At 48.2% G+C, this 25,802-nt stretch overlaps 13 protein-coding genes; 7 read left to right on the plus strand and 6 right to left on the minus strand.

Annotated features, from left to right (window-relative positions):
• Nucleotides 1-144: 144 nt before the first annotated feature.
• On the plus strand, nucleotides 145-663 carry FFUJ_11883 (uncharacterized protein; the record flags this gene model as incomplete). XM_023570831.1 has 2 exons in its annotated part: nucleotides 145-528; nucleotides 586-663. 2 exons carry the CDS (start codon nucleotides 145-147, stop codon nucleotides 661-663), a joined length of 462 nt encoding a protein of 153 aa, XP_023437885.1.
• Nucleotides 664-1,026: 363 nt separating this feature from the next.
• On the minus strand, nucleotides 1,027-2,010 carry FFUJ_11884 (related to dioxygenase; the record flags this gene model as incomplete). XM_023570832.1 has 3 exons in its annotated part: nucleotides 1,027-1,746; nucleotides 1,797-1,927; nucleotides 1,983-2,010. The coding sequence occupies 3 exons, from the start codon at nucleotides 2,008-2,010 to the stop codon at nucleotides 1,027-1,029; spliced, it is 879 nt and encodes a 292-aa protein (XP_023437886.1).
• A 393-nt stretch (nucleotides 2,011-2,403) lies between these two features.
• Nucleotides 2,404-4,126, plus strand: FFUJ_11885 (uncharacterized protein; the record flags this gene model as incomplete). XM_023570833.1 has 5 exons in its annotated part: nucleotides 2,404-2,554; nucleotides 2,614-3,421; nucleotides 3,474-3,590; nucleotides 3,648-3,769; nucleotides 3,819-4,126. The coding sequence occupies 5 exons, from the start codon at nucleotides 2,404-2,406 to the stop codon at nucleotides 4,124-4,126; spliced, it is 1,506 nt and encodes a 501-aa protein (XP_023437887.1).
• A 753-nt stretch (nucleotides 4,127-4,879) lies between these two features.
• FFUJ_11886 (uncharacterized protein) lies at nucleotides 4,880-5,440 on the plus strand (the record flags this gene model as incomplete). XM_023570834.1 has 2 exons in its annotated part: nucleotides 4,880-5,245; nucleotides 5,315-5,440. 2 exons carry the CDS (start codon nucleotides 4,880-4,882, stop codon nucleotides 5,438-5,440), a joined length of 492 nt encoding a protein of 163 aa, XP_023437888.1.
• A 320-nt stretch (nucleotides 5,441-5,760) lies between these two features.
• Nucleotides 5,761-6,277, minus strand: FFUJ_11887 (uncharacterized protein; the record flags this gene model as incomplete). XM_023570835.1 has 3 exons in its annotated part: nucleotides 5,761-5,800; nucleotides 5,859-6,117; nucleotides 6,172-6,277. 3 exons carry the CDS (start codon nucleotides 6,275-6,277, stop codon nucleotides 5,761-5,763), a joined length of 405 nt encoding a protein of 134 aa, XP_023437889.1.
• Nucleotides 6,278-6,866: 589 nt separating this feature from the next.
• FFUJ_11888 (related to salicylate 1-monooxygenase) lies at nucleotides 6,867-8,382 on the plus strand (the record flags this gene model as incomplete). XM_023570836.1 has 6 exons in its annotated part: nucleotides 6,867-6,953; nucleotides 7,007-7,177; nucleotides 7,237-7,389; nucleotides 7,450-7,530; nucleotides 7,583-8,033; nucleotides 8,084-8,382. 6 exons carry the CDS (start codon nucleotides 6,867-6,869, stop codon nucleotides 8,380-8,382), a joined length of 1,242 nt encoding a protein of 413 aa, XP_023437890.1.
• Nucleotides 8,383-8,991: 609 nt separating this feature from the next.
• On the plus strand, nucleotides 8,992-10,813 carry FFUJ_11889 (related to phenol 2-monooxygenase; the record flags this gene model as incomplete). XM_023570837.1 has 3 exons in its annotated part: nucleotides 8,992-9,167; nucleotides 9,222-10,119; nucleotides 10,172-10,813. The coding sequence occupies 3 exons, from the start codon at nucleotides 8,992-8,994 to the stop codon at nucleotides 10,811-10,813; spliced, it is 1,716 nt and encodes a 571-aa protein (XP_023437891.1).
• Nucleotides 10,814-11,561: 748 nt separating this feature from the next.
• Nucleotides 11,562-13,568, plus strand: FFUJ_11890 (related to acyl esterases; the record flags this gene model as incomplete). XM_023570838.1 has 5 exons in its annotated part: nucleotides 11,562-11,850; nucleotides 11,898-12,063; nucleotides 12,122-12,577; nucleotides 12,625-12,778; nucleotides 12,834-13,568. 5 exons carry the CDS (start codon nucleotides 11,562-11,564, stop codon nucleotides 13,566-13,568), a joined length of 1,800 nt encoding a protein of 599 aa, XP_023437892.1.
• A 761-nt stretch (nucleotides 13,569-14,329) lies between these two features.
• FFUJ_11891 (related to HOL1 protein) lies at nucleotides 14,330-16,070 on the minus strand (the record flags this gene model as incomplete). XM_023570839.1 has 5 exons in its annotated part: nucleotides 14,330-14,939; nucleotides 15,000-15,435; nucleotides 15,494-15,788; nucleotides 15,846-15,920; nucleotides 15,969-16,070. 5 exons carry the CDS (start codon nucleotides 16,068-16,070, stop codon nucleotides 14,330-14,332), a joined length of 1,518 nt encoding a protein of 505 aa, XP_023437893.1.
• Nucleotides 16,071-16,742: 672 nt separating this feature from the next.
• Nucleotides 16,743-17,210, plus strand: FFUJ_11892 (uncharacterized protein; the record flags this gene model as incomplete). XM_023570841.1 has 3 exons in its annotated part: nucleotides 16,743-16,808; nucleotides 16,857-16,967; nucleotides 17,058-17,210. The coding sequence occupies 3 exons, from the start codon at nucleotides 16,743-16,745 to the stop codon at nucleotides 17,208-17,210; spliced, it is 330 nt and encodes a 109-aa protein (XP_023437894.1).
• A 390-nt stretch (nucleotides 17,211-17,600) lies between these two features.
• Nucleotides 17,601-18,420, minus strand: FFUJ_11893 (probable glutathione S-transferase; the record flags this gene model as incomplete). XM_023570842.1 has 4 exons in its annotated part: nucleotides 17,601-17,765; nucleotides 17,819-17,936; nucleotides 18,006-18,247; nucleotides 18,298-18,420. 4 exons carry the CDS (start codon nucleotides 18,418-18,420, stop codon nucleotides 17,601-17,603), a joined length of 648 nt encoding a protein of 215 aa, XP_023437895.1.
• Nucleotides 18,421-18,964: 544 nt separating this feature from the next.
• Nucleotides 18,965-21,873, minus strand: FFUJ_11894 (uncharacterized protein; the record flags this gene model as incomplete). XM_023570843.1 has 5 exons in its annotated part: nucleotides 18,965-19,800; nucleotides 19,850-19,988; nucleotides 20,045-20,314; nucleotides 20,366-21,641; nucleotides 21,725-21,873. The coding sequence occupies 5 exons, from the start codon at nucleotides 21,871-21,873 to the stop codon at nucleotides 18,965-18,967; spliced, it is 2,670 nt and encodes an 889-aa protein (XP_023437896.1).
• Nucleotides 21,874-23,900: 2,027 nt separating this feature from the next.
• Nucleotides 23,901-25,052, minus strand: FFUJ_11895 (uncharacterized protein; the record flags this gene model as incomplete). XM_023570844.1 has 3 exons in its annotated part: nucleotides 23,901-24,210; nucleotides 24,266-24,753; nucleotides 24,804-25,052. The coding sequence occupies 3 exons, from the start codon at nucleotides 25,050-25,052 to the stop codon at nucleotides 23,901-23,903; spliced, it is 1,047 nt and encodes a 348-aa protein (XP_023437897.1).
• Nucleotides 25,053-25,802: the final 750 nt, after the last annotated feature.

Here is a 25,802-nt window from a genome sequence, read left to right on the forward strand (position 1 = left end):
AGGCCGCCGTCTGTTTGAGCTCGGAACTTTGGTGAAAGCTAAGCTCTGTTGGTGGAAATGATTAAGTGTGTTTACCAACGCGCATCCCCTAAGCAGATCTGAGATCAACGTCTTCAGTATTATCACAGCCAGCACCGTCAAGCAATGTCTGACACTCAAACATCCACTACCAACACTCGCGAAAGCCGTTTACGGCTACAACCTGATTCTTCTGTTGAGGACGTGTTGCAAGATTACAAGATTCATCACTCATCCCATCAATCAGACGAGCAGCTGACCAACGATGGCAATATCGTTCTAGTCGCTGGCATCCCTCGAGAGCCCCAACCTCGCGATTTTGATTCGACTCTCGCTCCCCATCCCACGGTCCCGTATCCTGTATCGAACCCAGGATGGTGGACCGACACGTTCAGGCGCGTTCCGGACTATCGACCTATTAACCAGCATCTCGATCTCAATGAGAGACGTCAAATGCTCTTGTTCACGATCGTCGGTGGCATTATGGTTAGAGGGTGCTGGCTCATGTCTGTAAGTGATAGTTGCGTATACTATACTTGCTACACACTCACTGACCATTCTTTGCAGTTCTGGGCGCAGGTCTGGAGAAACACAGCTGGGATGGTAACGGACATCGGTCTCTCAAAGATCGGAGGAGAGTGGTAGACAAGCCAAGATTACGGATGGGAGAAGAGTCATGATGGTATATATGCATTTATTATCAAATCGCAAAGAAAATTCTGCAGTCCATTAGAAAAGGTTAGACATTCCCAGACAGTGCGCGTGTGAGGTCGATGAATTAAGCATCAGCTGTCTGGCCGATTAACCTACGCAGACTGCATAATGCAGGGTTTCACTTATGGCAATGCTTTCAGCGTCCAGGTACGCTAGAATGGGCTCGACTAAATGATGTCATTGCCTTATGTTGAAGGATCTGTTGTCCGCGTCACAATGTCTCTTACTATGGGGATGACTGCCTAGTCGAGGTAATGGTGTTATGTTTAGTGTTCTATCTACAGACCTGTTTTTCTACAAGGAATCGTCCCAGTCGCCAAGTTGATACTGACTATTACACATATTCACAAGCTCCCAGCATTCACCAAGGAACCGATTCGGACCTTGATCTTCATGGCTACCGGCCGCGCCAGCAGCAAACAGAGTCGCCATATAGTGGTCATCAGTTCCGTGCGCCTCCTTATACCGTGGATGTTTCATCAACCTGGTAACGGCTCTTCGCAAAGCAGGCCCCGTGTTCTGCGTAACAGCATCTTCCAGCGCCTGCCTGAACTCCAGAGCAAAGTCACCAGGTGGTACAGGCTGCGCAAAGTTGTCTCGATAGGTGAGCATCTGATACCAATGGTTCCGATACAAGTTATGCACGGATCCACCACTGCCTATTATGAGTGTGTCCTCGTATCGTAACGGTCGTAGAGCAACTCCGATCTTTGTGTGTAGGTGCGGGTCGTATCGTGCGTTCATCGAGACGATGGTAGTAGGGAGAGGGATGCAATGGGGAAACATGCGGATGATGATCAGGAAGGTATCGTGAACCCATTCAAACTTGGGGTCGGCTTGAGCGTTGATCCCAGCTCCTCGCAACATATCGATAACGCGTTGTCCTCCTTCAAGATCTGCCACCATCTTGTATGGCATGTATCGGGCTTCTGTGACACTACCCACGGGGTCTTTCTTCGCGTCGGGATTCATGCTCACTCTTATTGTATCGTAAGGAGAGTCCCAGTGAGCGCCCTAACGCTTATTAACTCTTGTTATTTTCAGGCCAGGCTTGTTCCACGAACCATCATGACAATGCGTTTGACTCCACGCCGCAGGCATTCATTCCCAATACTCTCCCAAATTCGAGCTGGCTCCGACTCTTCTCCCAGCATCATGGTAGATCCATGAGCAAATAGAAAGACCGGAGTCGGCTCTTGAATGCTATTGTTAGACCTACTGCAGCTTTTCTGGCCTTGAATGAGACTTACTCTTTTTCTGAGCTGGTATGCTACCCATGATGGCTGTGAAGGTGCTTTCTCTGTTGATTTACTGTAGATTTCGAATCAAGACGTCGTGGCCGCTTCGGACTAATCTAATGGAATCGAATTTTATTTCTTATTTGTCCGAATCCCCGAAACATCCGTATATTTGTTATCACATGGAAGACCTACAGAGAAACGGTTCGGAATATGTTACACTGCGGACTGCGATACGACTCTAGTGTTCAGTCCCGTGTGGAGCCGAGCCGAAGCGCCTGTATCAGGACGGAAGTCTCGGTCATGATTCTACCGAAACACGTCGACGTCGCGTAGACTAAATGTGTTTATTTTTATGTTGGAATTTACTTGAAGAGCTGCCATTGAGCTGTCAAGAGCTTTATCCACAAAGAATCGAACAAGCGCGGTAACAATGGCCTCAGCATTGGATCAATATCGTACCGTCAGTGCAGCATGGGCGGAGGGTCGACTCGAGAATGTGCTACAGCGACAGAAAGAGCTTTCTTTGCTACATTCCAACATCAAAAGCTCTTCTACGAATCTGATCATGGCTATATGCGATGGTGAGCGCTTCTAATACATACTTTGCGGGTAGGTTGGTAGACTAACAAATTTGCGACAGATCTCCAAACCTCAAAAGCAAGCGCAGCTGATGAACTCCAATTGGCCCTCGATTCGATCAAACGCCTCTACGACGACCTAGACTTTCCGAGTACATTGGCCAAGGAGAAACAGGTCAAGAATGGGGCCAGCTCATCCAGCAACTTGATACCTCTGGGTCCCGTTCTTATTGATCCCTCTCCCTACTCGCCATTTCTTAGCGTAATTGCACCTCTCGCTGCTGCTGTCGCAGCTGGAAGCACCGCTATCGTGTTAGCCACCTCGGCGTCCGACAACCTTAATACCGAGCTTCGCACCGTGATCAATAAGAGTTTGGACGTCGAAGCCTTTGCCATAACAGAAGGTAGCTCAGCCGATATACGTCGAGAGCTCAGCAAACAGTACTTTGGCGCTGCTGCTCTCCAGGACTTGTCCCTACGTGACGACTTGTTTACGTCTCTTCATAAGAAAAATCCATTGATCAGAGTGCTTTCACCACCCTCCGGAATCTCAGCTGCATTTGTTGATCGCTCTGTTCAAGATCTGGAAGCTGTTGCGAGTCACCTTGTTGCCTCAGGCTACCGAACACCTCGTGATAATCCTTTGCGAACGCCACGTCTTGTTTTTGTCGACGAAATACACATTTTGCAGCTTCACAAGCTCATACGTACAGGTGCTGGTGCGGATGCATCACTGTCTTTTAGCAACAACGGAGACGAAGCTCAGGCTCTCGATAAGTTTCTTACATCCAAATTTCCGAACTCGAAACGGAACTTGCCCAAACATGTATCTGGTCATCTGCCTGCTGTCATCGTATTAGACAATTCCGAGTATGCTTTTCGTTAAAATTCTACGTATTGTATATGACTAACTCTTTATCAGTGCCACTGTAGCCGAACACGTCCAAAAGGCTGCGGAATTGCTTGCACACAGCGACAACGGTCTTCTACTGGTTCCAATACGAAGTTTGGACCATGGCATCGATATTGTCGGCAAGATGTATGTTTTGGAGTGATCGACAATGCCTGTGATTATGAACTAACAAATTGATAACAGTAACGGAAACAACCCCTCTCAGGCAACATATATCTTTGCATCCTCTGAGGTTTCTTCTTACGTCGCCATGTTCACAAACACACTTCAGGTGTTCATTAATACCATACCTCAATGGTCACTATGTAAGATCTGAGATGATGACCTGATGCCCCTGATATCTGACTCGTATAGCCACTGTTGCACCCTCAACTCCTTTCCTCGAGAGTCGCCTGCTGTACCGCAGAGAAGACTTTTCTGTCAACAAACCAATCTTGCAGGAGTCGGTCCACCACGTTGATTCCGTCAGTGCAGAAAAACAATCTGCTTGGTCACTCGTGTCTCATCACTTGCAACTGGGTAAGATCAAACAGCATAAAGGCGGAAGGCTCAGCTATTTTGAGCGAGGTTTGTTGGTCGGACTGGCTTTATCGTTAATTGCTATTTCGGGTACTGGAATTGGCATTTATCGCGGTATTCTACATTTTGCCAAGCGACCTTGATTTGTCAGGGGACACTGGTTTGTTTATACCGTTCTTCCAGTTTAAGATGAAAATTATCACAGATTTCCATACGTGTAGATCTGGGACCACTGAGTTGAAGACTCTTCACTGTGCAATGACAAAACAAATAAAGGGACATTCAGATTATTTGCTTAATTCTCTACATAATTGATAAACTCTTCCCGTGCCAGTAGGGTTTCGTGGCTGTCTGAGGGCAAGAATAAACCAGGCTGCTGTAGGGTGAGCGTCCACGTTACTCCATTGCATGGCCATCCAACCCTGAAGATTTTCTCCGCTAGCGGAAATCTTCCCCCACGGAATCAGCACCACTTCAACAGCCCCACACAACTGTACCGCATGAAAGCTGGATGATTGAGTTTCAAAGACTCCATATGCCTATTTGACACGTTTGCATCCATGAAAAAGCCTCAAGCTAATTTTGGCCCCAAGTCCCGTAAGCGCGCATTGTTGCGTCTGCATCATCTCTTCAAATGTTTCCCGGTGTACTCCGTCTGAGTCCAAGAGCTCCACAAGGCGACGTTACAGCATGCACTTTGCTAATGGGCTGAGCTCGTGGGGCCGCGTGGGCGAGCCGGCCATCAAAGCTTGCTTGATGTTACGACACGCCGGGATCACAGCGCTACGCTATTAACCCGAGAATGATCGTGATTCAGCCTCTTATACTACTTGTTCACCGGGCCTCTTACAAGAAAGATCAGCAAGCGCTATTCACAGAACCTCAGTTTCAGCACCATGGGTCTCAACGCTGGCAGTTCTCTGAGAAGGGTCGTTACCCACCACAAGGGCGAGAACTCTGCAATCCTATCAGATGAAGAGCTCAAACTCGTCTCTGGTTTTGGGAGCAACGCCATCACCATCTGGAGAAACGACAAGTACCCAGCTGAGCTGGTTGACAAAGATCCGGTTGGCACTGATCCAGTAATCTATACGCCCGGCTCACTAATTCGAGTCGTTGACTTTCCGCCCAATTCCTCAGGACATAATCACAGAACTGCATCGCTCGACTATGGAATTGTGTTTGAGGGTGAGCTAGAGATGGTGTTGGCAGATGGTTCCAAGACCATTGTTCGTGCAGGCGATATCGTTGTGCAACAGGCGGTAGGTGATTTACCTCCGAGATTATTTGACATGATGCTGACGTATTGAATCTGTAAGACGTTGCACCAGTGGAACAATCTGACGGATAAGCCAGCGCGTCTCATCTTTGTGTTGCTCCCATCCGAGAAGACTGTCAATGGCGTCAACGTATCAGAGACTGGTGTGCCCGAGAAATATCTCCCAAGAATATCATAGAAACTTAGAACATGCACGTAGCTAGGGCTGTTCAGTTAACATAGACATAGCCCATCTTATAGGAGATCTTGGAGAAATAAGAATATTCACAGTGACATCAATCGTAGCTATAAGGTAGCCTTCCAATTGCTACTCAACTCAACATCAAGCTGAGTTTCTTTATCTACATTATTGACAGTTCTATTACATACTCAGTCTGACTTTACTTTCATTTAATCGGTTGAGTCATCTGCAATGCTTGCGGTCTGCAGGGAACGTCAAGCCTCATGGCTTTATAAATCTGAGATTTTCAAGCTACCAGTACGAGATATATCTATAGACTACTGAGGGTTCTTTTCAATGACACGAGTAACAAGGTCACTAGTGAACTCTTGATTAGTATTTTTCTGCTTGAAGCTCAAGTTTAGTTTCAACTTACGTGTCCATGTATGCCCTCACAGTTGCGATCTTGCCGCTATTATTGAAGCCTAGCACCCAGGTATATTCATTGGGAAAAGGATCGCCGCTCTTAGTCTCGGTATTAACGGCCTTGAGCTCCACTGCAGCTTGATTGCCCTCGATGATGATGTTCTGAACGACGAGATGAAGGGGACCTGCCCAGGTAGATGACAAAGCCCTTGTTCCCTGTTGGAACTCCTCAATGGACCTGTAGCGGCCAGAAACCTTGCAGTGGGTACCTGTAATATGGTGAGCAAGAATTGACGAGAAGTTATGACATTCGGGGGCTGTACCTTTTACGGTCCAGTCGACGTTGGGCTCGACGTGGGGCCAGAAGCTGGCCATATCGCCTTTGCTAGGGCCTGCGAAGATGTTTCGGACGTGCTCATGTGTAACCATCTTGTCAGTCTTAGTAGCGATCAGCCGAAGATTGAGTGTAAAACAGGATGGAATGTGTTTGTTCTACCACAGACAACCGTTTCTACGGTATCCTGATTTTTAAACCTGTTTCCAATGTGGGGTTCGCGATACAGCCCCCAGCGTCACAATGGAATTATGCCCTTAATTCCGCTTTTTCGGTCACGGGGCTCGTCTTTCCAAGAGTTGTCATGGCCGTGTGGAGATGGCTCAAAAACACAAAGTGAGTCCGGGTTCCCCGCGTTGTGGCGTGCAACGTGGGGAAGTTCCCATCCGTGGAGCCGAGATGGAGCTGCGAGATGTTTGGTCCATGGGATGAGTCTCGGAGGCTCATTTCCGAGCCAACTAGGACAAACAAGGGGACTGACGCAGACGGTAATGGATGATGGCTTGAGAAATGATGCTGACAACTGTGATGGATGTCTAGAAGAGGGAAAGGAGTCGGCTACGGTCTAAGCGTCAGCAGGTTTGGTCTTAGAACGATTTCAGCTTATAACGATGGTTTCCCAGTTTGCCCCAAAGGGGATAATTTCGTCTGTGAACAAATGCGAAATCTCTAGTCACTGTGAATATGCCTCTCAAAGTTATAATTGCTGGTGCAGGCTTGGGCGGCCTGGGTGCCGCTATCGCCATGGCCCGCGCTGGCCATAACGTAGAGGTATGATTCTATAGCCTGTGCTGTCACAGCCCACTCGAAGCTGAAACAATTAGGTTTTCGAACAATCGCGATTCCTTAACGAGATCGGTGCCGCGATTCACATTGCCCCCAATGCAACCAGGGTGCTCAAGTCCTGGGACATCGATTTTACTGAGCTACAAGCCGTGCTATGCAATGCCATCAAGATCTATGACCATACAGGAAAGCTGATATTTGTTCCCGTGGTTAGTTGTTACGCGTGAATTGTCTCCCTGTTTATGCTAACGCCTTGATCCTCATAAAGAAACTGGAAGAACTGCAAAAGAGTATCGGCACCAAAGACGAATGGCTCCTTACACACCGAGTCGACCTGCACAGTACTTTGCGAAAGGCTGCCACCGGAAATACATTCGCAGGTAGCATCAAAATCCACACCGCGAGCAAGGTGGTTAAAGCAGTATGTACATGCTTGAGGATGCAAGAGACTGTTTCAGTTTGACTGACTGATAATCTCAAGGACGCAGAGACAGCTGAGATTACTTTAGCAGACGGAGTCAAACACAAAGGAGACCTGCTGATTGGAGCAGATGGCGTCCATGTGAGCTTGTTATCAGCTATGGCCGTCAAGAACTTGACTAATGCTGTTACAGTCCAAAGTTGTTTCCGCCGTCGCGGGCAGCCCGCCTGTGCGTATTAGTACGAAGCAAAACACATTCCGATTCCTGGTACCCATCGACAAGCTCATGGCCAATCCCATTACTGGACCATTTTTCGGAAAACTTGGTTTTGATTGCCAACATGTCTTTACCACAAGGGATCGTAGAATGGTGGTTTATCCATGCCGGAATGCCAAACTCCTTAATATCGTCGCTATGCACCCGGCTGAGGATGCTGGTCTGGATTCTGAATCCTCATGGCTGGCTGGCGGAAGAGTGCAAGACTTACTTGATGTCTATAAAGAATTCGGACCTGAGCTTATCGAGATGTGTAGGATTGGCGAAGACCTGAAGCTGTGGAGCTTGGCTACCAGAGATCCCCCTACCAAGTTCTACAAGGGCAGAACTGTGCTGCTGGGTGATGCAGCTCATCCTATGCTCCCGCGTACGTTTAATTATACCTTCTATCATGAAGAGGAACTAACAGTGATTCAGACCAAGGGCAAGGTGGAGCGCAATCGTTCGAGGATGCCGCAGCTCTCGGGGTCTTGTTCCCTGCCGACACGACATTGGACGATGTACCTCAGCGACTGGAACTTTACAACAAGCTCCGCTATCCGCGGTCTGTGACTGTCATGTTCATGTCAAAGATCAATGATGAGAGGCGTGGCGAGATGATGGACGATCTTCGCAAATTTGTCCCCGATGCTGAACTGCCTCCCAATATCTTCCCCTATTTGTGGAATAACTTTGTGCTTGATGATGCGCAAAAGGCTCTTGCAGCAGCGGCTTGATTAGTAGCGGTGTGTGTGGAACAAGGAAAACGGCTCATAGCAAACTGAATCAATGGTGTCATTCGCAGAATCGTATAGTTTTAAATTTTACGCAATGATTACAAGCCCTTGAATCTCAACCAAAGGTCTTAGATGCAAGATTGTATTGTTGCATAGTCCATCAACATTGCTACGTAATATTTCACTCCCATTTGCAGCATCTACGAAGACGGGCAATCGTCATGTCGCTACATGTTCTCGTAAAACCACAACTACAGTAATCACCATACATGCCACTACCGGGGAAGTCCCAAATCGAAAAGGGCTCTCAATAGAACCTATGGTAGACGACCGGCTGCTTACAAATGCCGGGTGTGCGGCGGACCATTATGGTTGATATCGGAGCCGACCCCACCGGAGCGGACCGTCATAGCACACGCAAAGCCTCCAGGGAGACGGTGTGGGGTTTCCATGGCCTTGTGGGCGCTAAGACATTTGATAATTGAGTGGTTGACAACGCATACTTATCACGCATGATGTACTAAAGTACACAGTCGGTTTTGTATTCAGATTCCATCGTCTATACTTCGAAACGTCTAGATCTTGATTTTAATACGATTATCGCTTATAATGACAGTCACTGCGCAGCAACTTGACGAAACTTTGTCATCGGCTAATTTGGCCAAGGACAAGTTTACATCCATTGACCACTCTAACATCCCATTTGAGGAGGAAGAATGGCCCGTCATAATAATTGGTTCCAGCATGGTTGGAAAGACCCTTGGTCTTCTCCTTGGTTATCATGGGTAAGCTATGGCACCTGACGGCCTCAGAAAGGTACAAGCTAATACTGAGTTCAGTATCAAGTCAGTCTCGTTTGATCGTCACTCCAAAGCCGGTGCCCATCCACGAGCCGCAGGCATCAACTTTCGCACCAGCGAGATCCTCCGCCAATTGGGCTTGGAAGAGTTCACTCTGGAGCAGAGCGGTAAAGAATTTGATCTCAATGCCGGTATGCTGATTGTAGAAAAGCTTGTGGGCGGCAAAGTTATCAAACATCTCCAAGAGCATGATCCTGAACACGTCAGGAGCTTTACCCCTTCCAACTGGGTATGGATATCGCAGAGAATGTTTGAACCGATTCTGGGCCAGAATGCCGAAAAGTTCAACAGTGAACAGCGCCATGGCCATCAAGTCCTTCTTTACGAGGAACATGACGATTATGTTATCGTTGTCGTCAAGGATCTGACCACTGGCGATATCAAGAAGTATAAGACGCCGTATGTGGTTGCATGCGATGGCAATAGAAGCCCAACCCGCCAAAACGAGGGTATCAGCTGGGATGGGCCAGGTATTCTTCGAAACAGTCTTGGGGTCAGCTTCAAGTCAGATTTAAGTCCCTTTATCGGGAAGAGAATGGTCCACGGAGTGGTCTATGTGACGAATAAAGACATCGGAGGAGGTTTCAGACTGGAGAACGAGGGAAAGCAAGGCATTATCATGGTTAACAATGTTGGATCCAAGACCAGCTTCGAGCCTGGGACCGTTACAGCGGAAGATGCCAAACAATACTTTTATCAGCTGTCTGGCCTGACTCCTGACCAGGTGGATCCGCAAATCGTGTCGATGAATTACTGGACTATGGCAGCATATACCGCTGGACGCTTTGAGAGCAAGGGTGGCCGTGTCTTCCTTGCCGGAGACGCCGCGCATACTATGCCGCCCACTGGAGGCTTGGGAGGGAATACCGGGATAGCTGTTAGTTGACCTGCTCATTTCTCGCATACGTTGCTAACATCAACTGCTATAGGATGCTCATAATCTTGCATGGAAGTTGGCATATGTCCTATCCAGAAAGGCCGCCCAGTCACTACTTGCAACCTACAATATCGAGCGACAACCCATTGACGAGTTCACTGTTAATCAGGCATATAATCGATTCCAAAACAGGATTGTCATGCAGCAGCCTCCAGCTTCAGAGGCCCCGGATGAATCTATTGAGCTGGGTTTCAGGTATCCTCGGGGTGGAGCATTTGTCCCAGAGGAAAAGTACCCGATTCCCAAGGAGCTCTATGACGATCCGGCTTTACCCTCAGCAGTCCCTGGTTCTCGATTCCCTCACTCCTACCTCGACGATGACAGTTCGCCTGGTAAAAGTATCTCAACAATCGATTTGGTAAAGAGAAACCTTGTTCTCGTCACGATAGACCCAGACTCCCCTTGGATTGCCGCCGCCGGCAAAGTGCCAATTGAGATTGATGCTTATACTTTGAACGCCACATCATGCCCGTATAGAGATGTAAAAGGCGATGTTGAGAAGAAATGTCGTCTGAAGCCGGGCGAGGCGATCTTGGTGCGGCCTGATGGCTTTATCGCTTGGCGAGGCACGAAGGCTGATGGTGGACATGAGAAGCAGTTGAAGGATGGAATCAATGCAGTTCTGGGAAAGTAAACCGATCTTAGTGGGAGGACTAGCATATGCCATAGACGCAACTTTTTGCAATGCAGTCAGATCATAATTTAAACAGTATTCTATTGAGAAAGTCTCGGAGTCGCCTTCTTCGTTTGTGCTACTAGGAGGAGAGCTGTTACATTACGGATCGTGAAATAGCCTTTTATGCAACAGTGCACAATTGAATGATTCATCGTGTTCTTGGGTTTAATATGTGTATGGCTTATCTACTTAAGCCTTTCCTACTCTGAACATCATATGAACAGGCGCCACATTGGCTCAATAAAGCTCTCCATGGGCACATATGCTGATTCAAGTGATCATCAACGAATACACTTTTCAGCTTCGTGGGCTGCACCGCAAAATGCTGGGTTGGGTAAAGCGTCAAACAAGCACGGTGCTTTCCATTCCAATTAGGCCTAGAACACCCACATCGACTCATCTGCTTGGGCGCGTTCTCGAAGATGAAATTGGCGGCCTCATTGGCCAAAGCCGACTGCCCACCGAGGGGATTGTGGTCCCGACCCGGTTCTCCATCTGGCACCCGCTGGCCGCCGGAAAGGCCTAGCCTAGCGGCCCCACGCACATGAATGCAGCACGATCGAGTTTAACGGACTTAACAGAATAGAGTCGACAGTGACATATTAGCTGCAATTCTATAAGTCAGGTAGCAAATCTTACGACCAAGTTTGATACAATAGCATTATCCTCAGAAACACCATCATTCTATTACTCAAACACCAGTATCATGTCGCTCAAGATCAATGGCTTTGATGTTGACGTAACCCCAGTCATAGCACCAGGGGCTAAAGAAGCAGGCCCCTATGACCCCCTAAAGCCTTCGGTGACAGTCCTACCCAAGGGCCACAAGAGGACCCCAGCAAACAAAGCTTTCGAGGTCGACACGATCTTTGAGAAGGATATTGTTCTTCCCATGCGAGACGGCATCAAGCTGTATGCTGATGTGTTTCGACCCAAGTCTGATGAAAAGGTTCCAGCCGTTCTCATCTGGAGTCCATATGGCAAGACTGGAAATGGTAAGCCCTCTTGCTCATATCGTGTTGAATTTTCTGACAGTTTGCAGGCCCCCATGGTCTCGGCATGATTCCTGGTCGATTTGGTGTGGCTGAAGATCAAGTCAGCGGTTATGAGAAGTTTGAGGGACTGGACCCAGCTGTCTGGCCAGCCAGGGGATATGCTATTGTGAATGTAGACTTGCGAGGCTCTTGGGACTCTGAAGGAATCATTCCGTGAGTGCATACAACAGTCTTTACCAGGATACTGCAGAGGTGTAGCTAACACGATCAGATGGGTCGGCAATCAAGATGGCCAAGACGGATATGATGCCATCGAGCACGTTGCAAAGCTGGACTGGTGCACAGGTAAGGTCGCACTAGGCGGCAACAGTTGGCTCGCCATGGTTCAGTGGCAGATTGCTTCTCAGCAGCCTCCGTCACTCGCTGCTATTGCTCCGTGGGAAGCCAATGCGGACTTTTATCGTGATACTCTTGCCCGCGGTGGCGTGCCGTATCCCTACAGTGCGATGTGGAAGCTCCTCCAGGATCTAATGGTCGGTCGCAATGCTGCTGAGGCTCCGATCTCTATGCTGGAGAAGTATCCCCTGTTCAACGACTACTGGGAGGACAAGAATGTGAAGCTCGAGAAAATCCATGTTCCAACCTACGTTTTGGCCAGCTTCTCAACGGCACTTCATACTACCGGCTCTATTCGTGGATATCATGACATATCCTCCAAGGACAAATGGTGAGCTGGCTATGGTGCTTTATATTTCAGTACTAATGATTCTGTAGGCTCCGCATTCATGCTAAGCAAGAATGGTCCGACTTGTATCATCCCGACAGTGTTGATGATTTGAACAAGTTCTACGACTACTTCGTCAAAAGAATCAAGAATGATTGGCCAAGTACCCAGAAAGTTCGAGGATCTCTGGTTGGCTTCAACCTAGTAAGTTTCTTTATGCCTTGATACCAAGACGAGATTCAATTCTGACACGAACCAGCCCAACATCAGCAATGTCCCCCTGGAATCATATCCCATCCCTAACACAAAGCACACAAAGCTTTACCTGGGTCCAGGCGAGAAGCTTGAAACGACCCCTCTCAAAGATTCACATACCGTGTCTTACGATGCGGCATATCTTCCGAAGCACCCTCTTGAAGGTGGTGAGGAGTTGCTATTTAGGTACAGGTTTACCAAGAAGACGTGGCTTATTGGCTATTCATGGCTCAACATCAGCATCTCCAACGATGGCGATGATGATATTGACGTCTTTGCTCAACTTGGTAAGCAGGACGCTTCAGGAACTCAGTTGGTCAACATGAACGTGCCTTTGAAGGACCTTATTCCTCCTGTCGAGAAGCACACAGATGCGGCAGACACCTGTTTCCTCAAGTACCTGGGTCCAACAGGCTCTCTGCGAGGTAGCCATGCTGTGACAAAGGTGACGCCTAAGCTTGGAAGGTTTACGGGCGAGTGGCCTGAATACACCAACACGAGTCGCAAAGCAATTCCTGCTGGCACTGTTGCTAAGCTTGAGGTTCCCATCTGGCCAACTGGAATCATATATGAAGAGGGAGAGTATCTGACATTGAAGGTGTCGGGCCACTACATGAGTTTCATGGAATTTGACTTCTTGTACGGAGCTGCTCATGCAAACAAAGGTCGTCACACTATTCATGTAGGGGCCGACTCTGACAGTCATCTGGTGGTTCCTCTACTGGACCCTCTGGCTTGAATCGTGTTAGGCGGGTCAAACCTAAGGACATTCAATCGTCTTAGAGACGAAATCAATATCCGATGTTCCATGTTCTCTTCTTCCTCGACAAAATAACTGTGATCCCAAGTTAGTCAAATGCGTTGGTGCGTAGCCCGGGTCTTTGACTGCAGATAAAGCCTCTGTTCTTTTTCTCTTGCCAATGCTACTACAGCACGCAATTAGAAAACAATCTTGACACTGTAAAATTGCAGTTTCCGTGAGCACCGCCGTTCACATTAGTAATACTGACGCGTCTACAGAATGTTAAGGGTATTAGGAATAATTCAGCAGATCAATTAATATAAGGATAAAGAACTAACTATACAGGCAATAAACGGCACATTCTATATAATGAGATTCAGACCGGATCAACCATTATTCCACATCTCAATAGAGAGAAGTCGCTTCGTTTCATAAGACAGAACGTACAAGCGTATACTTGAAAATGTCTCATAGGACGCGTCGCGATTCTGCCATTTTGTGTCTTTTATCTCGAGCAGGACGTGCGTCAAGCTAGCCTGGGCTTTACTCTATAGCTTAATCCGCTCTCATAACCGAATTAAGAGCTAACGATATATGTTAGCTTCGTTCATCTCACACATTCGAGAAGACAAGCGCAAAGCTTAATATAGTAATCATTCAAACTAAGCCTAGAAACTATTTGAGAGCTCAGATTGAGCTCGAGAGGACCACTCCATCAGGCATGCTTGCCTTGATACGTAGGCCAGGTCCCATCTAGACTACAGAAATCTCTTAGCGCCATAATGCTGGTGAACATAAGCGGCCTTGGCCCGAATCCATGGTCCGAATACAAGCAGCACTATGGTAAAACCAGCTAGCAAAGCCCACTGGATGATCGCCATCTGTAGAAACATCTTTTCCACGCCGACCCTCGCAAGCCAATTTGAAGCCGTCTTTGTCAGTCCAAAGGGGATGATATGTGTGACAGCGTTCATCAGAGCCGTGACCTCGGCCGCGTCGTAAGGGTAACTATCGATACCGTAGGATAGAACAGAAGTGGGAATGAGCATGAGGCTGGCAGCTTGCATTGCATAACCCACTGCTGGTCCGACGTAAGATCCCTTTGTGTATGTATACCCAAACATCAACAGGCCTGATGAGGAGAACACGAATGGGACCACCAGAGTGACAAGTCGGTATTCGGGCATATGTTTGCCCTTTCGGCGGCCGATGAATGAGGAGACGGTATCGGTCAAGGGCCCAGCAATGGGAAAAGCAATGGCTACACCGACTAGACTCGTGCATGCCCAATTACCCAGTTCAGCGGGACCCCAGAGGAACGGTGGCATTGCGAACAATTGGTTGGAGATGACTGAGATAGTTGCGACCCTGTACAGGGTTAGAAACTGATTCAATGGCAAAGGGGCCCTGTGAACTCAGCAAGCTAACACAATCCCCCACATACCCGCTGAGATAATCACAATGGGGTCGAACATGAATTCGATCTGCAGCAAGAACGAAAGAAACCATTGTCTCAAGCCACCACCTCTCACGTGTGGATGTCTCGAGTAAAAAGAATTCTGCTTCCATATTGTGAGCGAGCTCTGGGTGCGGCCAAGCCCAGTCGTCTGGTCAAGGATATCCGCGTCGACGTCAGCACCAGTAGCACCCGCCTCAATCTCGACGTTGAAAGCAGTCTCTGGACAGAAGAAGGCCAATGTCAGAAAGTTGAAGCCGCTAAGAATAGCGATCAGGATAAAGAACCAATTCCATCCCTTGGCCTCGATCAGGTGGCCTGCGATCAGAGGTCCGCCTTGAGCTCCGATACAGAGGCTCGCTGCGTATAAGCCCATGGCTTTAGAGTAGTTCTTCTCCAAGAATATTTCTGTGATGAAAGGCGTCAGAGGTTGACTGGTTGTCAGATCAATGGGCCGTTGTCTTACCTCCAACAACAGCAGGACCAACAGCTTGAACTGCGCCAGCACCAAATGCACCCAGGATTCGAGCACCCAGAAGGCTTTCCATTGATCCCGCTTGCGAACACCAAATAGATCCAGTCATGAACATTATTTGGGAGGCTAGCAGGACGGGGCGTTTCCCAATGACCACAGCGGTCGGAATCCATATGAAGGAGCCCAGACCAATGCAGAGCACAGAGTACGCGACGATATCGCCCGCCTTGTCATAGTTGCTGTGAAAGTCGTATACGAGAGGGGTTAACCCAGCAGAAATACCGGCCTGTTGAATCGCAATAGTTAGTCAAGCTTTTCTGGAAGCGCGAATCGAGGATAATACCGAATAGAAGTTACCGCAAAACACCATAAAGCAAAGATTTGCCAGGACCATCAGCTTCAGGGTCCGATTCCACGTCTGTCGGTAATGATTAGTATTGTACAAGGAATAAAGGGGGTAACAAACCTTTGGATGGTCTCGCAGCTCTTGACCTGTTGGGGTGCTTGGAGCTCGGCTGGTATTCTCCACCCTCGACACTTCTGCCTTTTCGGTGCTTGCGGAATCCATTTTGTGTGTACCGCTGATTAAGACTCGGATTGACTTGTCGTAATGACTGGCCTGATTTGATCAAGGGAAACTTATCATCATAAATAGTTTCGAGACTGAAGATTCACGCACGGGTACCACTTCGGATACCCCACTACGGCCTGGGGTATGCCAAGCGACAAGAGCGCAATTTGAGGCTATGCTAAATAGATTGGTTGAGGCTTTAAGGCCAGTCCTCTAAAATTGTCCATGAATTGGACTTTCTGATCAGCGCAGTGCATTTGAGCTTCATAAGATTAACTGTTGCTATCTTTTGAAATCAAGAATTAGTGTGATCTTTCCAAGTCCATTATCTACAGAATCTCCAGATGAAGCGTTATAATGGAAAGCCCAGGCAATCGGTAGCTTATCCATGCATTGATCCTCACGAGTCACGAGATCAAAAGCTGTGCTCCCCAGGTTTGCTAATCTGGGGTATACTTGAGTGGGGAACGATTTCCCCACGATCTGTCGGCTCCACGTTGAAGATGAGAACTACTTGCGGGGAAAGGGGAAATCGGAAATTCAGCAGTCTTTCCGAACAAATCTTAGACCTATTTATAATCACTAGTTCGCGATAGAGCTTACCGCCACTCACTGGATCAAGTCGCGCACATAACATTTATCACGAGTACTTTCAACGCCAGCTTCAAAATGGGTATCAACCGTGTCGTTCAGTTCCAATTCAAGTCCACCACTAGCAGCGATGCAATCGAGAAGGTCGTCAACTCCCGAATCCCTTGAGGCAACTTCTGACCAAGTCTTTAGGTGTCCGCCAAGATCCAGCAAATGAGGGAAACGTGCTTGCATCCTGAATCCAGGCAACCCTACATCCGATCCATCCAAGGTGGCGCTGATAGTGCGCCAGAAGGCCTCCAGGTGAGATCACCCATGACCTTCTTGCCCCTCAGTTTCCCCTATCATCTGCTCATCACGTCTCATTTCGATCAACATCGCTGATTACAATAGCAAGGTATCACGCATGCATTCGTCATCCAGTTCGACAATCCTGAGGACAGGGACTACTACGCCCTCAAGGACCCAGCCCACCTCTCTGTCGTGGCAGAGCTGGGCCCTTTGGTAGAGAAAGTTCAGATTATTGACCTGCCAAGAAATGATTAAGTAACCATTGCGTTAGGCTCGGAGGCTTCGGTGTTGCGGTCATGTTGGTGTATTGTTCACAGGCCATTGAGGTAGAATACAAGTTCGATTTGATAGCGACAGTCATCCAGGTCTAAATTCATCTCCATTAGATATCACAATCCATCTTTCGGCACTAATACTATAAGAGATAAGCGGTAATAAAAAACCTCAAAGGCTTAGAATTACATCGCATTTTTCCATGTTCATACGATGTGCAAGTCTTATTGGGGGACTGACTATGGGCCTGCTCCTAGACCCAGGGCCTTCAAGCGTTACTTTTAAAACTCATTGGGCATTATTGTTTCAACTTCTATATATCATCAATTCTTTTGTCTATCGTTAGATTATATGAAACCCTCCGAAAACTATTTAATGCGCGGCCTTGGCCGAAACAGCCTTTGATGCTTCACGCTGGGTTATGCGCTCAGCCCACGCAGCCACATTCTTCCTAGAATCAATCACCTCTCCAAGTTGCAATCTATTTCTAAGAAATCCTAGCCAAGGGATATGAAAGAGATCAACAAGGCTATAGTGCTATTAACAGGTTAATGACTAACGGCGCGACAGAGGATTTGTAAATCACCAACCTTGCCCGCCAGATACTCTTGAGCCTCGAGTGTCCTTTCGTAGTAGTCAAGCGTAGTTTTAAGCAGAGTCTTCTGTTGGTCAACTACGGCTTGATCGGTATCTCCGAGGTTGAACATCCTGGTAAGTAATCAGTCAGCCAAAGACTTTGTCCTCCCACCGCCTAGCCAGTTTGCTTTAGTATCTTACTTCTTAAAGATGAGCTCAAATCCAAGGGTAGAGACAGCAGGTTCGAAATAGGCATATTCAACACTGGCAGCTTGTTCGAAAACAGCCAAAGCTTCTGGATTACCGGTCGGTGGAGCAAGGTGCGACTGATGCTTGGCGGCGAGGTATCGGGCAATGGCTCTGGACTCGAAGATCTCTATTCCATTGTCTTGGAACACCGGGACCTTGGCGAATGGGTGGTGATCTCTGACATATTCCGGATCCTGTGTTTACATAAGCTGCTAGCCTCAACGCTACCTAAGCTCTGACTCACATGGTGTTGTCCCTTGGAAAGGTCTATAACCTTGAAGTCATACTCAATGCCGAGCTCTTCAAGTGTAAGCAGGACTCTCTGAGTACGAGTCGAGGCAACTATTCCAAGAACGGTAGGCGCCATGATAGGGAAGGCTAGAAGGGTATGAGATGTGTGCTTGCGAATGAGTGTCACGATTGGGTCAGGACCAACTCATTTAAGCAAAGATTAAGGTTTCATAGTCTGATGAGCTATTTAATCTCGAAGTAGATCCCGTCAAGCCCTTCGGAATTACGGAATGCAGTGACTGCCGATGATTGTGGAGCCGATGGAGCCGAGAAGACAGGCTCATCCATTGCCCTGTAGCATGGTTAGGCGAAGGATGCTGCCTTTTAAATAGTTACCCTAGTTCTGACAGTCGATTTTACAAACATTTCATTAGGTCACGATGTAGATGGAATATCATCAGCTCATGTAGCAGGATGAAGGCCGATGGGATACCCAGCTCAGGCCGGGTACTACACAGTGGGAGGTTTCAAGCTACAGAGCGTCATCAGTATGATGATAAAAGCTCTCATTATAAGTAAAGAAGGCTTTTGTTCTTAACCACGGGTGAAATACATCGAAACACCAGTACAAGAATAAGCTGCGCCGCGTATAAATATTATATATACCATCCAACCGCACATCATCCATGGACTGTACTAGAGGTCTCGCTCGCTCGAAGTCGCAGCAAGATCTGAGCATAAGCATGACTAATTCCCCAGCCCTTCAGTGATCTCATAAGCACTACCGCATCATCCAATAACTTGGCCCTACCCTCTGCACAAAGTAGATTGCCGATACCCGGCAACTTAACTCGGCTCCACCCCATCTCGATCCAAGTGTTAGTCTCCATCTGGTCCAGGGGCTTCGGGCCAAGGACCACAGCTGGAGCCGCGCGTGAGAACAAAAACCCATCACTGTAACGCTCAGCGAGCGATGAGTAAAGCCACAGAACCAACACAGCTTGGAGAAGTGAGACGGGGGTCCCGAAGTGCGATGACCGGCTTGAGCGTACTACGTGGAGGATGCGTGACGCGTAGAAGCATCCCAGCCTCCCTTGTCCGGACGTCCCTCTCCACCGATCGCGAATTGCCTCCCAGTCTTTATTCTCGAGTTTGCCGTATATGCATCGAATAATCGTTGGAATGAGGTTCTGGACTGGAGTGTTGTGTGTCATCAAGGCAGTCAGTGCCATGATCTTGTGCGTTGTCGATGCCTTGGCTTCGTCAACAGATTGCTCCATCTGGTCGGTTTCAATCAGGTTCAGAAGATCAGTCATGACATTTGAAGCGACTAATTTGTCGTGATACGAGAAGCCCGGCGTACCAGGCTGGTCTGCACTTCTATCCTTGATGACGTTGGTGAGGTGCTGCAGCATGACCTGCTTACCCAAGGTATTGGTCTTGGACCATACAAATCGCCAACTATCTTCTGAGATCACGCGCTCCATCATGGGAAGTCCACCAGAGCCCGAATTTTCTTCTTATGTCAGTGCTTTATCAGCAGAGTCTTATGGATTAGAACTTACCAACAGCAGGAAAGTTAGCCCAGCATTGGGAAGTCGATGCGCCCCAACGGTCATCGGGCTGAGGCAGGGATATCTGCAGTTCAGACAGCCTCATAAGGCTCGTAAGATCAAAGTGCGAGCTAAATGCAGAATCCAGAAGCTATACAGTTCGACATTCAGTACAGGAACAGCCATATATCAGATTCATCGACTCACCCAGATGGCAAAGCCTGCCCGTCGCCGCTCCTCGTCGAGCAGCCAAATCTGCCACTTCTGGGCATGCGGCAACTGCAGCTGAGCAAACTTGTCTACGGGAAACATGTTTGTAAACAGCCTTTTGCGTCTTCCCAGTGTTACAGGTAATGCTTGCAGGAATTCGCCAATTTCGAGAGACCTCCGCTCACCGCCATAGAGCAAGCCGATATGGTTCAGGAGGATAGTCTGTGACATCCAAAGTTCTCTTCCGTTGGAGTTTTGGCGTTCACACTGTTTCATCAGCCTCGGATCCCTCGTTCTGCCTTAGCTAGGATTACTCACCATGGTTGAGCATTGTCGTCGAATAGTCTCATGCATTGCCCTCGAGCACGCCTGGGCATCTTTGATGCTCGAAAAGTGCGCACCGATAGCGGCCACTGTGAAGATAAGTAGCCAATGCCGCTTAGACGAAGAGAACGTCGCCTTGTGTAGAATAGGCATGACAGGGTGAAAGTACTCAAAGTACAGCTGGACCCATGCGTTTAGCACTGGCGTCGGCGGAATGGCCAAGTTCCTAAAATGCGGGAAATTACCGCCGTTCTGTATCTCTGCTGCTGCCTCGGCTACATTCTTGGCCACCTCCTCGGAGATATCATCTACATGAGCCAAATTCTCATGATCAACGTCCTCGGCCGTCAGGTGTGAGAGGTCTGGAAAGTTGAGCTGAGCGTCCAGCTCAATCGAGACAGCGACATATTCTCTAGGCTCAACCGCATCCCTATCAATGGCAGGAGAGTGGCTACGGCTGTACAGTTCCGCCACAGCTGATTGATCGACCAGGGAAGAGGCTGGCGTGAGCTGTGAAAGGATGGGTTGCTGAGGTGCTTTGAGACCTGCGTGGTCGAACCAAAGTTCGTTTATGACGTCGAGGGATGCATCGTTCTGAAGAAAGAGGGGCGCAAATGATTGGTCAGCGCCGTAGTTGAGCCATCCATTTGTGTCGAAGGCATCGCCGAATAGCATTGAAGGTAATGGTGCTGGCATTGTATTTGTAGGGTTGAAGTTGGCCAGTATATCGTCAGTATCAAAAAGAGCGCCTGCGGCTCCGGGCTGAGGGCCATGATACCCAATGGATGCGCTATGCCGTGCATCGAGTAGAGGGTCGATTGGTGGGGCGCTGGCATTGAAGTCGTCGGGTTTGGATAGCTCAATGAAGGAGTCTTGTGCTGGTGACATGTAGTTGGCGGCATAATGAGTCTTGTTGGAGCCATTGTCCTGAACGGTTGCTGGTGGTGAGAGCGGTGAATTTCTGCTATTCACGTTGACATTGATGCTTTCCATAACCTGAACGTTGACTGGGGCTTTTTCTCGATTCCGTTTGCTGGTCGGTCTATCAGAGCTAGTCTCTGACATCTTTCGCTTCGCATGTGGCTCGTAGTAGCACTCGTTGTCTTGTTGCCGACATCGCTGACATGGGTGCTCGCCATCGCATCTCACCTTTGAGGTGCTACATGGCTTGCAAGCCTGCGATACTCGACGGCGGTCATTGGGACGGTCACGGCTGTCTTGACGGTCCGCAGTCAGATGTAAGGTTGTATGATGACGAGCAAGAGAGTCGCTACAGAGGTCAGCACCGGTGCAGCTTCTGGATGGTGCAGACAGGTAGGGCAGGACGCAACCAGGTCGGCAGGGCTAACTTACACGCGACCAAAGCTTTGTCCACATTCAGAGCATGTGAAAGGCTTTTCTTTTGTATGAGTGCGCAGGTGTCGTTGGTAGTGTTCCTTGCGTTGAAATGGAAGGTTGCACGTCTCGCATGAGAATTCTGGCTGGGTGCCGGGCGGGCTCATGATACTGTTTACTCTCAAGTTGATAGGGGATTACTACCCTCGATGTCTACCTTCACGGCGACAAATAAGGAGCTCAGGTGTGAAGCATGAAGAATAGTCGTAGCAAAGACGCTGAAGTTTGGGGAAAAAAGGGCTCGACGCTATTCGATGATCTCTTACCCCAGATTAGATCACCTGCATGGTCCACTTATTTCCCCGGAATTTAGCGCACTCAACTCCAGATGAGTAATTCGGAATTCGGAAGTCCTCCGACGGCCTGCTTCACAAAGTAACTCCAAGCCGATTTCTCAAATTGGTCTAGTTTATTGCGTAGCTTCGAATCTGGCTCGGAGGTTTGGTTCAGAAGACAATTACTAAGCGGCATGGGGTCTAAGTACAGTCCGTGACATCTATAGTTACCCTGAAGAACATAAATAACTCTGCTTCTAGATGTCTATTTATTATTTCAAAGCCGATTCAAGCCCCTTTCAGGGAAATAACCGTCAAAACACTACTATTAAATTACTAGAAGCTGTTCATAATGTAAGTATGTATCAGTAATATCTCAATTGGCTGAGATTCGTTCTTCACCGTTAGACACAATGAATGTGCAAACGGCCGGTAACAAAACCAATCTTTGTTCCAACTTTGACACTCCAAGTTCAATCAGCTTAGGAATTCCATTAGATTTAAATGAATTTGGGGATCCGGATGACCCAGAGTCTCTAAAAGAACCCTTATCCATTCCCGCCAATCCTGATAATATGTCCAAGAACACCAAACAGATGGAGGGTAGTTAGCTGACATGGTAATGACTGTAGAGCTCAGATAGAAATCTTTTCAGCTCATATTCTCAAATAATCGTACAGTACCTTATGCGATACCCAAAACTCCTGGAGCATATAATAAAGTAACGGTCTACAAAGAGAGACACTTATTGGCGCCGTCGGAGCCCTGTGGCGGTTGGCTCTATAGGGATACTGAAAGCTATGCTGCAAAAGACTCCTTTTCACTAAAATATAAAAGGATGTAACTTTGAGGGGAACAACCGGAAAAACTTTGGGTTCTCGCATACCATTACAGGTGTGACACGTGTTGTCCCTCATGCCATTGATACGGGGGCGAAGTCTACTGTCACTCAGATCGTCGAGGCATGCCAACGCAAGGTTCAACGAAAACCCACTACATATTTTCGTAAGGAGTGTTGATCCTCGACGGTGGGCTTAGTAGGCGGTCAGTAGATTTATCACGATACAATCAAGTTTGATCCGTATGATGCCGGCCCCCTCGGCTGGTGTGATATCGTAGAGGCTGGGGATCACATACTGAGACAATGCGAGGAAGATCAGCGCATCATTTAGGTCAGGGAGACTGTGAAGAAGTACGGTAGTGGTTGCATGCCATTATGACTAGTGGCGTGTCTTGGCAGGAAGAGGGAACCTTTGTGCATGAGTTCCAAAGATAGTTAAAAAGTCTAACTTAATCCTTCAGATAATCTCAGTCTTTCAAGGCAAGATATCAACATGCCAGGTACGAATAAGTAGACTAGATAATGTAAGTAATAGTGAATTGACTGCTTTTGCTGTCTTGCAATGCGTCAAGTCCAGGAACAGACTTCATACCGATGCCATATGTATCTTGGGACTCTCAGCTGGGCCATTAACCTTCGAAATCAAAGCTGAGGCAGTGCTGATGATCTCTACACTCTCCGGCGTTTCAGCTTCGGTCGAGACCCGAATAGGGAAATGGATTGGCCCTAAGATGCCACAAGACGGGCGTGCTGATCAGTGGATACGAAAAAGGAGTCTTGCAGCATTCTGCCGGATCATCGTGTTTCTGACTCATGAACTGCCATGTCAGTTATCATTCGGTTCGGAAGATATTAACCGATCTCACGAACCGAGGCGATCACTTTGCGGGGGTTACTTCGTGTCATTAACGATCATTAATCTTGAGATGTGCTGTCTACCTACTACAATATGAAAATGACAATGAACTAAACATTATATCTGGTATCTTCAACACGCCGAACGAAAATGAGAAATAATCTACACAACTCTGAACTCGACTGTCTTCTTGATCACATTGCCCTTGAGGTCCATATCCTCCAGGTTAATTGACCCATCGCCTTGTGAGGAACCGCCCTCAATGATATGATCGGTAGAATCATTTCGTGTCTTATGGGTGCGAGTACCACCATTAACACCGACGACATGCTCTGTTCTATTTTGAGCAAAGTCATCCTTTTGTGTTGAGGTGAAGCGACCAGGTTGACTGCTCTGATGGACATAGCGATCGCGAGAAGAGGGGTAATCCTGGGTGCCATTGAACTTGAGTTTGGATGAAAGAAGATCAATGCTACAGGAGTTAGGTCAATGGCTCAAAAGGTCGGTGAGCATGGAGAAGGACTTACTATAGCACCATGGAGTACAGGCAGAAGACGGCGTAGAAGAATCGGTCCAGCTGGGTAGCAATGTTCTCGGCCGTCTGACCAGCTGTCTTGAATGAATGCGTCACAGCGCGAAGAGTACCCTGCAAGGCAAGCAAAGCGACTCTAATTTCTGTGCTTCGAGCCAAGTATTGGAAAAGTCCACCACTGCGCGCGATCTCGGCAGATGATGTCTTGGCCGATGTAAAGAGGACGATGAGGAAGTATGCGCTGAGACATTCGAGCGACGCGATGAGACCGAAGTAGGCGATGTGGATATGGTTGATGGTAGCCAAGAGGTCCTCATTACCGGCTAGGATTGATTTCACTCGGAAGGTGATGATGACGACGCGAACGACGCAAATGCCGGCGATGCCCGACCAGAAAATCGACATGAAGACCCTCCATCGTGTTCCTCGAAGGACTCGTTTCAGGATGATGTAACTGTAGAAAAGAAGACCAGCTTCTTGCAGCTAGCGACCGTCAGCTCGGCATCCCCAATTGAGACACGTATCAATCGTACCAGCCAGAAAATATCAGCAAAGACCGACGCAATAGCAAGCATCATCGCAGGATGCTTCTGGTAATACACATAGTAACACAATCCATTGGCGATAGCTCCCGCCGCTGACGAAAACATGGGCACAGCGGCGAGGAGAGTCCAATTGGTGATACCGCAGACGAGACATCCCAGCAAGACATTGCCCATGCAGATGGTCATCAAAATAGACCAACTGAGCTCGAAAAACACCGGCACCGCTGCATCCGCCATTGTCGATCAAGGTAACGTCGAAAGGTGGTATGGATGGTAAGAAAAACGAGTAATGGAGGTCGGAGAAAATAGAAGGAAAAAGAGAAGGAAAAAGCAATGTGACATTGATGGCGTTAAATGAAGATCTTGGCCTCGATGATCGCCCTCCTTTCCAGCTAGTTGGATCTCAGCTGCACCGCTGTCATATCATAAAGTTCCCGATAACCCCCCTTCGACAAAATGGCAACTGGTTGATTAGTTTTTGACCATTGTAAATTAGAGAGGGATACCCTTGATTCCATGGCGTCGGATACAGTGCTCTCCGCGACAAGAGATTGGCTCGTTGGTCCGCGAGACGACACCAGCGCTCAGACTATCCTGACAAGTGAGTGACGGGTTCTCCGCAAGTGGCAGCCCAACCCATGGGGAGGCGTCAACGGTTGGGTACATCGGTTTCGAACTAACAAGCTTGGTCAAACAAGCTGCGCAGAAACTAACCCCGTTCTGTAAGGTCTTGACTCGTGCTTGTGCGCGGGGAGAAATGAGGGGAGAGAGATGAGCACGCATTTAAAGTTTTGACTTGACTTCCGGCATATGGTCTAGGCATTTTTCGCTTTGCTTGCCGGTAAGGGGTAAGGTTGGGAAGCCGGGGTAAGATCGCTAGTGCGGGTTTATTTTCAGCCCTCCTTTACGGTAATTCGTATCAGGATGCGGACCCCTGTTTCCTTGGAATGAGCTGGACCAAACTCTGCTGACCCCTTCTCTCCCGAT

This window comes from Fusarium fujikuroi, chromosome FFUJ_chr11 (genome assembly GCF_900079805.1).
Source record: "Fusarium fujikuroi IMI 58289 draft genome, chromosome FFUJ_chr11".
Lineage (NCBI taxonomy): Eukaryota > Fungi > Ascomycota > Sordariomycetes > Hypocreales > Nectriaceae > Fusarium > Fusarium fujikuroi.